This window comes from Ahaetulla prasina, chromosome 2, assembly GCF_028640845.1.
Source record: "Ahaetulla prasina isolate Xishuangbanna chromosome 2, ASM2864084v1, whole genome shotgun sequence".
NCBI classification, from domain to species: domain Eukaryota; kingdom Metazoa; phylum Chordata; class Lepidosauria; order Squamata; family Colubridae; genus Ahaetulla; species Ahaetulla prasina.
Genome location: NC_080540.1, coordinates 10,665,722 through 10,678,859, shown reverse-complemented (window position 1 = coordinate 10,678,859; position 13,138 = coordinate 10,665,722). Strand labels below are relative to the sequence as shown.

General features: G+C 46.3%; 1 protein-coding gene across 6 annotated transcripts in view; it reads left to right on the top strand.

Annotated features, from left to right (window-relative positions):
* TNXB (tenascin XB) overlaps positions 1-13,138 on the top strand; it is a 153,634-nt gene that overhangs the window by 85,306 nt on the left and 55,190 nt on the right. For 5 of the 6 annotated variants that reach the window (XM_058173620.1, XM_058173618.1, XM_058173617.1 and 2 more), the window contains 3 exons: positions 8,852-9,148; positions 9,907-10,203; positions 12,566-12,862. In XM_058173620.1, the coding sequence (XP_058029603.1) occupies positions 8,852-9,148; positions 9,907-10,203; positions 12,566-12,862 (891 nt within the window). The remainder of the gene's footprint in view (positions 1-8,851; positions 9,149-9,906; positions 10,204-12,565; positions 12,863-13,138) is intronic. The other variant, XM_058173621.1, reaches the window with a different exon arrangement.

The window sequence follows — 13,138 nt, the reverse complement described above, 5'->3', positions numbered from 1 at the left end:
CCATCCTTGATGTCACAACTGATTCTGTGCGTCTCCATTGGACTGTCCTCACTGGGAGATTTGACTCCTTCCTAGTCCAGTACAGGGATGCAGAAGGCCAACCTCAAACGTTACCTGTGGAGGGAGATTCCCGTGAAGTCACTGTGACCAACCTGGCTCCTTCTCGCAGATACAAGTTCAACCTCTATGGAGTCGCCGGGCGCAAACGCTCCGGGCCCCTGTCCACCGATGCCACCACAGGTCAGCTTCAGGATTTAGCATAGCTGGATATTATTCCTCCATATTAAGGTTCTTGATTTCCCTAACAAGAATTGTTTTTTTTTTATTGATTGTTCCAGCGTTTCGGTGGCATTTCTATGATCGGGGAAATTGTAACTAAGCCTTTTCATTCATTTTTCTGTTTTAGCACGCCTTACAGATTCAGAGGAGACAAATCCTGTCCAATCCAGCCTAGGGGAGTTCTCAGCCATTGACATCACAAGCAATTCTGTCCGACTCTATTGGACTGTCTCCACTGGGAGTTTTGACTCCTTCCTGATCCAGTACAAGGATGCAGATGGCCAACCTCAAACGTTACCTGTGGAGGGAGATTCCCGTGAAGTCACAGTGACCAATCTGGCTTCTTCTCGCAGATACAAGTTCAACCTCTATGGAATCTCTGGGCGCAAACGCTCCAGCCCTCTCTCCACGGATGCCACCACAGGTCAGTTTCAGGATTTAGCTTGGCTCGGGACTCTTCACATGTTATTCTTCCATATTAATGCTCTTGGTTTTGATAATTAGCAACTTTTTTATTGACTAATCCAGCTTTTGCATGGTGTCCCCAGGCTCAGTGAAATGATGAATAAGCATTTCCTTTCCATGTTTTAGGCCACCTTACAATCACAGAAGAGGAAATTCCTGTGCAACCCAGCCTTGGAGGGTTCTCAGTCCTTGATGTCACAAGTGATTCTGTCCATCTCCATTGGACTGTCTCCACTGGGAACTTTGATTCCTTTCTCATCCAGTTCAAGGATGCAGATGGCCAACTCCAAGCATTGCCTGTGGATGGAGACTCCCGTGAAGTCACTGTGTCCAACCTGGTTCCTTCACGCAGATATAAATTCAACCTCTATGGAATCTCCGGGCGCAAACGCTCCAGCCCTCACTCCACGTATGCCACCACAGGTCAGCTTCAGATGACATTCTACCTGGGAAATTTTAAGATATTCTAACATCATATTAACATTCCTCATTTCCTTAACAAATACCTTAGTTGCTGAGCATTAGAACTGCTGGATTGCATCTACAACATCAGTGTAATTTCAACTAAACCTTTCCTTTCCTTCCTGCCCCCCCCCCGCCACTTCCATATTATAGTTTCAAAGGAGGCTATTGGTGTCCAACCCAGCCTAGGAGAATTGTCAGTCCTGGACGTCACAAGCGATTGTGTTCGTCTCCATTGGACTGTTCCCACTGGGAGCTTTGATTCCTTCCTAGTCCAATATAAGGATGCAGATAGCCAACCTCAAGCGTTACCTCTGGAGGGAGGCTCCAACGAAGTCACTGTGACCAACCTGGTTCCTTCTCGCAAATACAAGTTCAACCTCTATGGAGTCTCTGGGGGTAAACGCTCCAGGCTCCTGTCCACCGATGCCACCACAGATCAGCTTCAGGATACACTGTGACTCGGGCAGGGGTGAAATCCAGCAGGTTCTGACAGGTTCTGGAGAACCGGTAGCAGAAATTTTGACTAGTTCAGAGAACTGGCAAATACCACCTCTGCCTGGTCCTAGAGTGGGGTGGGAATGGAGATTTTGCAATATCCTTCCCCCTGGAATGGGATGGGAATGGAGATTTTGCAGTAGCCTTCCCCTGGAGTGGGGTGAGAATGGAGATTTTGCAGTATCCTTCCCCTGCCATGTCCAGCAAGCCACACCCAGCAAGCCACATCACGCCCAGCAAGCCACACCTACAGAATCGGTAGTAAAAAAATTTGGATTTCACCACTGGACTGGGGATTCGTCAGATGTTTACTCTTCCGTATTAACATTCTTGACTTCCTTAACAAGAAATCTTTTTACTGATTGTTCCAGTTCTTGAGTGACACCTTCAAGACCAAAGAAATTATAACTTTTTTTTTCTTTTCCCTGTTTTAGTTCCCTTGGTAGACTCAGAGGAACCAGTTCCTATCCAACCCAGCCTGGGGGAGTTCTCAGTTCTTGATGTCACAAGCGATTCTGTCCGTCTCTATTGGACTGTCCCCACTGGAAACTTTGACTCCTTCCTGGTCCAGTACAAGGATGCAGATGGCCAACCCCAAGTGTTGCCAGTGGAGGGAGACTCTCAAGAAGTCACTGTGACCAACCTGGCTCCTTCGCACAAATACAAGTTCAACCTCTATGGAATCTCTGGGCGTAAACGCTCCAGCCCTCTCTCCACCGATGCCACCACAGGTCAGCTTCGTGTATCAACTTACGTAGCTTTTAAGAAATTGCAGGCTTATTTTAACATTCTTTCCCCTCCGTTGACAGCACAGATATGCGAGATGGTTCCCCTGTTTTCCAATTCCTTGATTCATATTCCCTCTGTTAGACTTTCTTCAAATATTTGGTGGTTTTCCTTTCTTGTTTGACTTTTCCTTTTCTTTTTGTTGTTGTTGTTATTTTGTGCCTGATTGTATAGCCATGACTTTGAGAAGTCACATAGTCAGCTTGTGACAGAATGAATCATTTCTTTCCTATGATGCTCCAGATTTCTAACCTATGAGCAAGGAGGAGGCTTCTTCTCCAATCAAATTATAAAGTTCTAAGTGCATAGTTCAGTGATGGCGAACCTTTTCAGCACTGAGTGGCCAAATCGGAATGCGCGTACATGTGCAGGCGCCAGAGCGCCGGAAACCCGAAGACCAGCTGGCCAGTGTGCATGTGTGAGCCAGCTGGTCTTCGGGTTTGCGGCACACACATGCACGTACAAGCACGCCGACCAGCTGGTCTTTGCGTGCACTGAAGCACCAGAAACCTGAAGACCAGTTGGTCGGCGCAGGGCTTGTTTTTTGGCTATTTTTGGCTGGTATTTTTGGGCCCTTTCAGGCCATTTTCAGGCCATTTCAGGAGCTTTGGGGCCTGAAAAATGGCCTGAAAATAGCCCAAACATGGCCTGAAAAAAGCATGAAAAAGGCCCGAAAAACAGCCTGTTTTTTGGGCCTTTTTTGGGCCTTTTTCAGGCTGTTTTCTGGTGCTCCGGCACCTGCAAAGACCAGCTGGCCGGCGCGCATGCCTAAAGAGAGGGCTCTGCGTGCCACCTCTGGCACACGTGCCATAGGTTTGCCATCACAGGCATAATTGGTGTTCATGAGACTTAACAAGTCCCATAGTCTTTATCCACGAATCTCTATCCTTCATGTGTGTTTATCTGCCTGCCTGCCTGCCTGCCTGCCTGCCTGCCTCCCTCCATGTCTGTCTGTCTGTCTGTCTGTCTACCTATTTTACTGCCCAGTGCTCCAATTGCAATCTATTTCAACTGGAGAACAGTTTTCAACCTTGAGTTTATTAATCTGGAAATAATGAGTTTATTTCCTGCTAGTAGTATGGGAATAAAATGCCTTTTTATTTCACCTGTGTGTGAGTACCAGATGGTAGTTCCCTCTTCAGTTATAAAATTTTGAATCCCTTGCAGATTTTCTTACAGAGAAGGGAGGTTGTGAGACTGAATGCTAGTCACTTTGCTTTGTATTAGAACTATTAAGTTCTGCTTTTTTCCTTTTTCAAAGTTTTGCATGGGATCCTTGACAAAATTAGATGGTCACGTAGAAAATTTATTTTGCTGAATTCCAAACTAGCAGAATTAGATTTTTGTGTTGTTTGTCTTTCAACTTGGAACTTGTATGAAATGGGACTTTCCATTAGAATAGATTTTTTTTTTTAATTGGCCAAGTGTGATTGGACACACAAGGAATTTGTCTTGGTGCATATGCTCTCAGTGTACATAAAAGAAAAGATACGTTCACCAAGGTACAACATTTACAACACAATTGATGGTCAATATATCAATATAAATCATAAGGATTGCCAGCAACAAGTTATAGTCATACAGTCATAAGTGGAAAGAGATTGGTGATGGGAACTATGAGAAGATTAATAGTAGTGCAGATATAGTAAATAGTTTGACAGTGTTGATGGAATTATTTGTTTAGCAGAGTGATGGCCTTCGGGAAAAAACTGTTCTTGTGTCTAGTTGTTCTGGTGTGCAGGGCCCTATAGCGTCGTTTTGAGGGTAGGAGTTGAAACAGTGTATGTCCAGGATGTGAGGGATCTGTAAACGCTCTGGCCCCCTGTCCACCGATACCACCACAGGTCAGCTTCAGGAGACATTCTGTCTGGGGATAGTAAGATCCTATAACATCGTATTAACTGCTTTACTGCTTTCGTTAACAAATAGCATAGTTGATGAATGTTTAAATTGCTGGCTAGCATATCCCAGGGGCCTCCAACCTGTGGACCACGGCCTATTGGCCTTTGGGTTACATGAGTAGTTGGTTGGCCCTTATGTATGTGTGTGCCAACTTGCACAGCCCCACTCATGCAAACATTATAGGCAGTCATGGCCCCACTCATGCAAACATTGCTGCGAGCGTTTTTGGCATTCTGGGCCACACTTACATGGGCCCATTCATGTGAATGTTGTGGGTGCTTGGGGCCCCACTTAGGTGAGCAATGAGTGTTCACGTATACCCATGTGCCTACCCAACCCACAAAACCATCCCCTCTTTCCCCCATTTCCCACTTCAGCTGCCAACCCGGAAAGGTTGAGGAACTCTGGCCTATCCAACATCAAGATTAATATAAATACGCCTTTTCTTTACAGATGCAGAGCAGCCAATCACTGTCCAACCCAGCCTGGGGGAGTTCTCAGTTATGGATGTCACAAGCGATACTGTCCATCTCTATTGGACTGTCTCCACTGGGAATTTTGACTCCTTCCTGGTCCAGTACAAGGATGCAGATGGCCAACCTCAAGCTTTGCCAATTGAGGGAGGCCTCCGTGAAGTTACCATGACCAACCTGGTTCCTTCCCGCAGATACAAGTTCAACCTGTATGGAGTCTCTGGGCACAAGCGCTCCGGGCCCCTCTCTACGGATGCCACCACAGGTCAGTTTCAAGAGTCTGAGTGGCTGGGACTTTTCAGCTCTTGTACCTTCGTATTAACATCCTGAACATTGACAATAACATTCCTTCCCAGGCAGCGTTTTATTGACTCTTTCAGCTCCAAGGTGTCTCATCTTCAACAGCCAGACATTGGAACCAAGCATTTTTCTTTTCCATATCTCTCTTTCAGCTCAGACCCCAGAGGAGCCAATTCCTGTCCAACCCATCCTAGGAGAGTTTTCTGTCCTTGATGTCACAACTGATTCTGTCCGTCTCTATTGGACTGTCTCCACTGGGAGCTTTGACTCCTTCCTGGTCCAGTACAGGGATGCAGATGGCCAACCTCAAGTGTTACCTGTGGAGGGAAACTCCCATGAAGTCACAGTGACCAACCTGACTCCTTCTCGTAGATACAAGTTCAACCTCTATGGAGTCTCTGGGAGGAAACGGTCCGGCCCCCTCTCCACCGATGCCACCACAGGTCAGCTTCAGGATTTAGCATGGCTGGAAGTCCTTCAGATATTATTCCTCCACGTTAATGTTCTCGATTTCCTTAACAAAGGGCCTCTGTGGCTCAGACTGGTAAGACAGTCTGTTATTAACACAGCTGCCTGCAATTACTGCAGGTTCTAGTCCCACCAGGCCCAAGGTTGACAGCCTTCCATCCTTTATAAGGTAGGTAAAATGAGGACCCAGATTGTTGGGGGCAATAAGTTGACTTTGTATATAAATATACAAATAGGATGAAGACTATTGCTGACATAGTGTAAGCCGCCCTGAGTCTTCGGAGAAGGGCAGGATATAAATGCAAATAAAAAAAACAAAAACAAAAAACAAGAATTTTTGCAATTGATTGTTCCAGCTTTGGGTGGCATCTTGAAGATCGGGGAAATTCTAACTAAGCCTTTTCATTCATTTTCCTGGTTTAGCCCGCCTTACCGATTCAGAGGAGACAAATCCTGTCCAACCCAGTCTGGGGGAGTTCTCAGCCCTTGACATCACAAGCGATTCTGTCCGGCTCTATTGGACTGTCTCCACTGGGAGTTTTGACTCTTTCCTGATCCAGTACAAGGATGCAGATGGCCAGCCCCAAGCGTTGCCTGTGGAGGGAGATTCCCGTGAAGTCACAGTTACCAACCTGGTTCCTTCTCGAAGATACAAGTTCAACCTCTATGGAATCTCTGGACGCAAACGCTCCATCCCCCTCTCCACCGATGCCACCACAGGTCAGCTTCCGAATTTAGCACGGTTGAGCACTTTTCTGATATTATTCTTCCAAATTAACATTCTTGATTTCCTTAACAAATTAACTTTATACTGATTGTCTATGGAGATTCTCAGTCATCCAGGTCATGGTTGTACAAAATGTGGTTCTTTTTACTAATTGTTCCAGCTTCTGGGTTTCATCTCCAAGACCAGGGACATTACAACCGAGCCTTTTCTTTCTTTTCCCTATTTTAGTTCCCTTGGCAGACTCTGAGGAACCAGTTCCTGTCCAACCCAGCTTGGGGGAGTTCACAGTTGTTGATGTCATGAGTGATTCTGTCCGACTCCATTGGACTGTCCCCATTGGGAGCTTTGACTCTTTCCTGATCCAGTATAAGGATGCAGATGGCCAGCCCCAAGCATTGCCCGTTGATGGAGGCTCTCAAGAAGTCACTGTGACCAACCTGGCTCCTTCACGCAGATACAAGTTCAACCTCTATGGAGTCTCTGGACGCAAGCACTCCGGGCCCCTCTCCACTGATGCTACCACAGGTTAGCTTCAGGATTTAACATGCTTGTGAGCTTTTCACCTCCTAGACGTAATCTCCAACTTCAGTGGAACTGTACGTGAGCCTTTTCTTGTTCTCTCTCTGTTTTATCTCACCTTACAGACACAGAGGATCCCATTCCTGTCCAACCCAGCCTAGGGGAGTTTTCAGTCCTGGATGTCACAAGCGATTCTGTCCGACTCTATTGGACTGTCCCCACTGGGAGTTTTGACTCCTTCCTAATCCAATACAAGGATGCAGATGGCCAACCTCAAGCCCTGCCTGTGGAGGGAGACTCCCGTGAAGTCACTGTGACCCACCTGGTTCCTTCTCGCAGATACAAGTTCAACCTCTATGGAGTTTCAGGGCGTAAACGCTCCAGGCCCCTCTCCACCGATGCTACTACAGGTCAGCTTCAGAATATGGCATGGCTGGGGGAGTTTTCCAATGATATTTTTCCATAAGAGCCATGATGGCGTAGTGGTTAGAATGCAGTACTGCAGGCTACTTCTCCTGACTGCTGGCTGCCTGCAATTTGGCAGTTCGAATCTCACCAGGCTCAAAGTTGACTCAGCCTTCCATCCTTCTGAGGAGTTGTAAAATGAGGAGCCAGATTGTTGGAGGCAATAGCCTGACTCTTTAAACTGCTTAGAGAAGGCTGTAGAGCACTATGAAGCAGTGTATAAGTCTAAATGCTATTGCTTTTGCCATTGCTATATTACCATTCTTAATTTTCTTAACCAGTAAAGTTTAGATGTTGTCTCAAAGACCAGGGAAATTATATAACATAACATAACATCAGAGTTGGAAGGGACCTTGGAGGCCTTCTAGTCCAACCCCCTTCCCAGGCAGGAAACCCTATACCATCTCAGTCAGATGGTTATCCAACATTTTCTTAAAAATTTCCAGTGTTGGAGCATTCACAACTTCTGAAGGCAAGTCGTTCCACTTATTAATTGTTCTAACTGTCAGGAAATTTCTCCTTAGTTCTAAGTTGCTTCTTTCTTTGACCAGTTTCCACCCATTGCTTCTTGTTCTACCCTCAGGTGCTTTGGTGAACAGCCTGACTCCCTCTTCTTTGTGGCAGCCCCTAAGATATTGGAACACAGCTATCATGTCTCCCCTAGTCCTTCTTTTTGTTAAACTAGACATACCCAGTTCCTGCAACCGTTAGTTAGTCTTTTCTTTTATTTCCTTATTTAAGCCCGCCTTACAGACTCAGAGGAACCAATTCCTGTCCAACCCAGTCTAGGAGAATTCTCAGTACTGGATGTCACAAGCGATACTCTCCGTCTTTATTGGACCGTCCCCACTGGAAGCTTTGACTCCTTCCTGATCCAGTACAAGGATGCAGACGGCCAACCCAAAGCCCTGCCTGTGGAGGGAGACTCCCGTGAAGTCACTGTGACCAACCTGGCTCCTTCTCGCAGATACAAGTTTAACCTCTATGGAGTCTCCGGGCGCAAGCGGTTCAGTCCGCTTTCCACCGATGCCACCACAGGTCAGCTTCAGGATTTGGAACTTTTCAAATACTTTAACTTCATATTAATTTTCTTGGTTTCCTTAACAAGCAGCTATTTTTTTAAAAAAATGTTTTTATTAAACGTATTTCATCATTTTATATCGTATTTACAGTTTTTACAGCGTTCCAGTGTCCTGTTTCCAGTTTTGTGCATAGGCAATTCTGGCTATTGTTGTTACATATAATATATTGAATTTTCTTACTGTAGTTTGCTCTTATTATCCCTAGTAGAAACAATTCTGGTTTTAATCAATTCTTTGACTTGTAATTTCTTCTAATCACTTTCTTATTCTGATCCAATACTTCCTGGCTTCTGGACACGACCACCACATATAGAAAAATGTATCTTGATTATGTCTGCATTTTTACTGAATGTTGCAGTTTATGGATTTCATACCAAGCATCAAAGCTCTTATAACTAACCCTTTTTTAAATTCCTCTCCTTCAGCCCACATTAGAGACTCAGGGGAGCCAATTCCTGTCCAACCCAGCCTAGGAGAGTTCTCAGTCCTTGATGTTATGAGTGATTCTGTCCGACTCCATTGGACTGTCCCCACTGGGAGCTTTGACTCCTTCCTGATCCAATACAAGGATGCAGATGGCCAACCCCAAGCGTTGCCCGTAGATGGAGGCTCTCAAGAAGTCACGGTGACCAACCTGGCTCCTTCTCATAGATACAAGTTCAACCTCTATGGAGTCTCTGGACGCAAGCGCTCCGGGCCCCTCTCCACTGATGCCACCACAGGTCAGCTTCCCAAGTCATCTTGACTGTCGCTTTTCAGCTTGTGGGTCATCCTGTAAACATTCCTGCTTTCTTTTATAAGCAGCCTTGTTAATGGATACAATCAAGTTCAAGTGAGGTACTAATACCACTCTATAAAGCCTTAGTAAGACCACACCTAGAATACAGCATCCAGTTTTGGTCACCACACTACAAAAAGATGTTGAGCCTCTAGAAAAAGTGCAGAGGAGAGCAACCAAGATGATTAGGGGACTGGAGACTAAAACATATGAAGAATGGTTACAGGAACTGGGTGGGCATGGCTAGTCTAGTGAAGAGAAGGATCAGGAGAGACATGTGATAGCAATGCTCCAGTATTTAAAGGGCTGCCACAGAGAGGAAGGGGTCAAGCCATTTTCCAAAGCACCTGAAGGCCAGACAAGGAATAATGGATGGAAACAGATCAAGGAGAGATTCAAGGAGGAATTTTCTGACAGTGAGAACAATCAACCAACGAAACAGCTTTCCTTCAGAAGTTGTGGGAGCTTCATCACTGGAGGCTTTCAAGAAGAGACTGGACTGCCATCTGTCAGAAATGGTGTAGAGTCTCCTGCTGGGGGGGGGGGTGGGGGTTGGTTGGACTAGATGAGGTCCCTATAAGGTCTCTTCCAACTCTGTTAATCAGTTAAAAGATTGATCTATAGAGTGAATGTTCCTGTTGCTGGATTATATCTCCGACAAGAGATTCTAACAAAACCTTTACTTCCATATCCCTGTTTTAGCTCAAACCACAGACTCAGAAGCGGCCATTCCTGTCCAACCAACCTTGGGGGAGTTATCTGTTCTGGACATCACTAGCAATTCTGTTCATCTTTATTGGACCGTCCCCACTGGGACCTTTGACTCTTTCCTGGTCCAGTACAAGGATGCAAATGGCCAACCCCAGGTGTTGCCTGTGGATGGAGGCTCCCGTGAAGTCACCGTGACCAACCTGGCCCCTTCCCACAAATACAAGTTCCTTCTTTATGGGGTATCTGGACAGCAGAAGACCAGATTCCTCTCTGCTGATGCCGTTACAGGTCAGAGACAGTAAGACGTCTGTTGGAAGCTTTCTGATACTATGCTCCGTTTTTAATTTTTTTGTAAAAAAAAATCTCGATTTATTTGTGCATTTGTTTCTTCTGCTTCTGCTGCCAAAGGAGACCCATCACACACGTTTACCATTGTCCCAGTTTTTGACCAAGCATAAGGGTGGTTGTTGCTTTTTAATGGTCGACATTTTTTTTTGAATTATAAAGTATTATAAAACACAAAGTAAATAGAAAAGCAGTGTGTGGGGAGGAAGGAACGGAGAAGTGAGGAAAGATAAAGGGGGGGGGGAGAGAAAGAAAAAGAAGCATTGACTTCCAAACTCTCTCTGTTACAGTAAAATAAGTCATTAACATCAGATCACAACTTTTTGCTTTTTCATAATAATACGAACAAGGCAAGCCATTTCTATAAAGATCAATCTAATTCAGGGGTCTTTAAAGTACAGCCTGCAGGCCGGATACGGCCCGCTGACACAATGTATCCGGCCCACGCATTGGTGGGATTAAGCCCCGCCCCTCGCCTTCCAGCCACTCCTTGCGTGGCTGGCTTTTCCCACCACCCTCATCGTCCCGCCTCCAGCCGTCGGCCTTATATATACGTTGCAGATTCTAGACGCACTTCTGCATACTTCTGCTCATCGCTGCTCACAATGGGAAGGGCATCGACTGAAGGGTGGGTGGGTGGGGGAGAGCAAGCAGGCGGAGGGATGATACTGGCGGTGGGTGGACTGAAGTGCGCAGGGAGGTAGGGGAGCGTGCGGGACACCGTGGCATTGGAGCCCTTCCTGGGTGTTTCCTGAAGCCAGCCTGGCCTGTGAGGGGAGCACGTGGGAGTTCGCAGCATCAGAGCCCTTCCTGGGTGTTTCCTGAAGCTGCTCTCGCTGGTGCAAATTGGCACGGTGGGCTCAGTTACTGGCGAGAGCAGCAGCCGCCTCACTCATGCCTTCTCATGCGAGCTGCTGAGTGTAGCTCCGGTTCTTTCCGCCTCAGCTGCGCAGCCTTTTCTTCCAAGAATAGAAAAGGGGGCTGCTGAGTATTGTTTAACGGATTGCTAAATTGGCCACGGCCACCCAGTCACATGACAACCTAATCACGTCCACCCAGTCACATGACAACCTAGCCATGCCGACCCAGCTGGTCTGCCCCCCAAAAAGTCTGAGGGACTGTGTATTGGTCCCCTGCTTAAAATGTCTGAGGACTCTGGTCTAATTGGTAAAACCCAAAGTCAAATCTTCATTTTTTCCCACATCAAGCACAAAGTTCAGAAGCAGTCTCTATGTGGAAACAAAAGTACTTATGTTCTTTTCTTTAATCAAAGTAGTCAGACCAAGTATAAAGTTTTAAGTTCTCTTTTTATGGGTTTTTTTTCTCCCCTGATTATACAATGACACGTAAGTGGGGATTTTCTTCCTTACAAATGATCAGTCTGATATCATTTCCTAGGGGTTCTTCATCCCTTCCTCTAAATATGGAAGCATCTTCTCCAGCAGTGAAATCCATTTACCTTCGCTACCGGTTGGGGAACGGAAGCATGCGAGAGCACACATGCACTATGTGTGCATGTGTCTCTTCTGTGCGTGCGCAGAGGGTAAAAAACAGGATGTAATAACATCCTGGTGGGTGGACGGAGCTGTCGTGTCCCACTCCTCCGCTGACGGCCGGGTCAGGGAAATCCGAATCAGGTGTGCCTCTGCAGCTCTGCCAAAGTCCTAGCAAAGTCCTCAAGGCAGGCAGGAAACCAGAAAGTGACTTCAGCAAGATATGTTTAGACTTTGCCCGACTCAGAGAATGCCAGAAAGCAGATCCTTTATATAGGCCATGGGGTGTGGCTCCATGACTCAGCACTTATCCAGGTCTGCCCCTCCCTTCCTTCTGTTGCCTCCGCCTATCAAGTCTTCTGACGAGGTCACTCAGTCGGCAGCTGTTGGTAATAAACCTTCCTCAGGCTCACATGCTGTGGAGGAGGGGGAGGGGTCTAGTTGCTCTGTTTGCCTGGGCATGGAGCCAGAGCTGGGGGCTGGAGGTATTTCTTCTTCTTCAGCCTGTCTGGGCATGGAGCCAGGGCTGGGGGCTGGAGGTATTTCTTCTTCCGTGTTCGGAAGCAGATAAGAAGACCCCGGCTGAGGTGAGATTGGACGAGACACAACAGGAGCCTCCTGCCGCCAGCACTACCAGTTTGCGTGAGCCAAATAGATCCGGCTGGATTTCACTACTGATCTTCTCCCAGCCCTTTGCGTGAAGCCTCCTGTTTATTTAAACACATTGCTGCCTTACTTAATTTTTCTTAGCATGCTTGAAGAATTACACTAAACGATTTGACTTTTGTGGCTGGTCTCTTTATCTGATTTAGACCCACCTTCGGATGCAGAGGAACCAATTCCTGTCCAACCTACCCTAGGGGAGCTCTCTGTCCTTGATGTCACAAACAATTCTGTCCGTCTCCGTTGGACCATCCCCACTGGGAGCTTTGATTCCTTCCTAATCCAGTACAAGGATGCAGCTGGCCAACCCCAAGAGTTGCCTGTGGAGGGTGACTCCACTGAAGTCACAGTGACCAACCTGGTTCCTTCCCACAGATACAAGTTCAACCTCTATGGAATTTACAGGGACAAACACACCAGCCCGCTCTCCATTGATGCTACCACTGGTGAGCTTCAGCAGACATTCTGCCTGGGAGATTTTAAAATATTGTAACATCATGTAGTATGGCTGTATTACTATTGTCCTTCTCATCTTTTCTACTGCCTTCTTCTATTGGTATCTTATGATTATATTACTTTGTTGTTTGTATGTACACTGAGAGCTTAGGCACCGGAGACAAATTTCCTTGTGTGTCCAATCAAATGGCCAATAAAGTATTCTATTCTATTCTATTCTATTCTATTCTATTCTATTCTATTCTATTCTATTCTATTCCTATTCC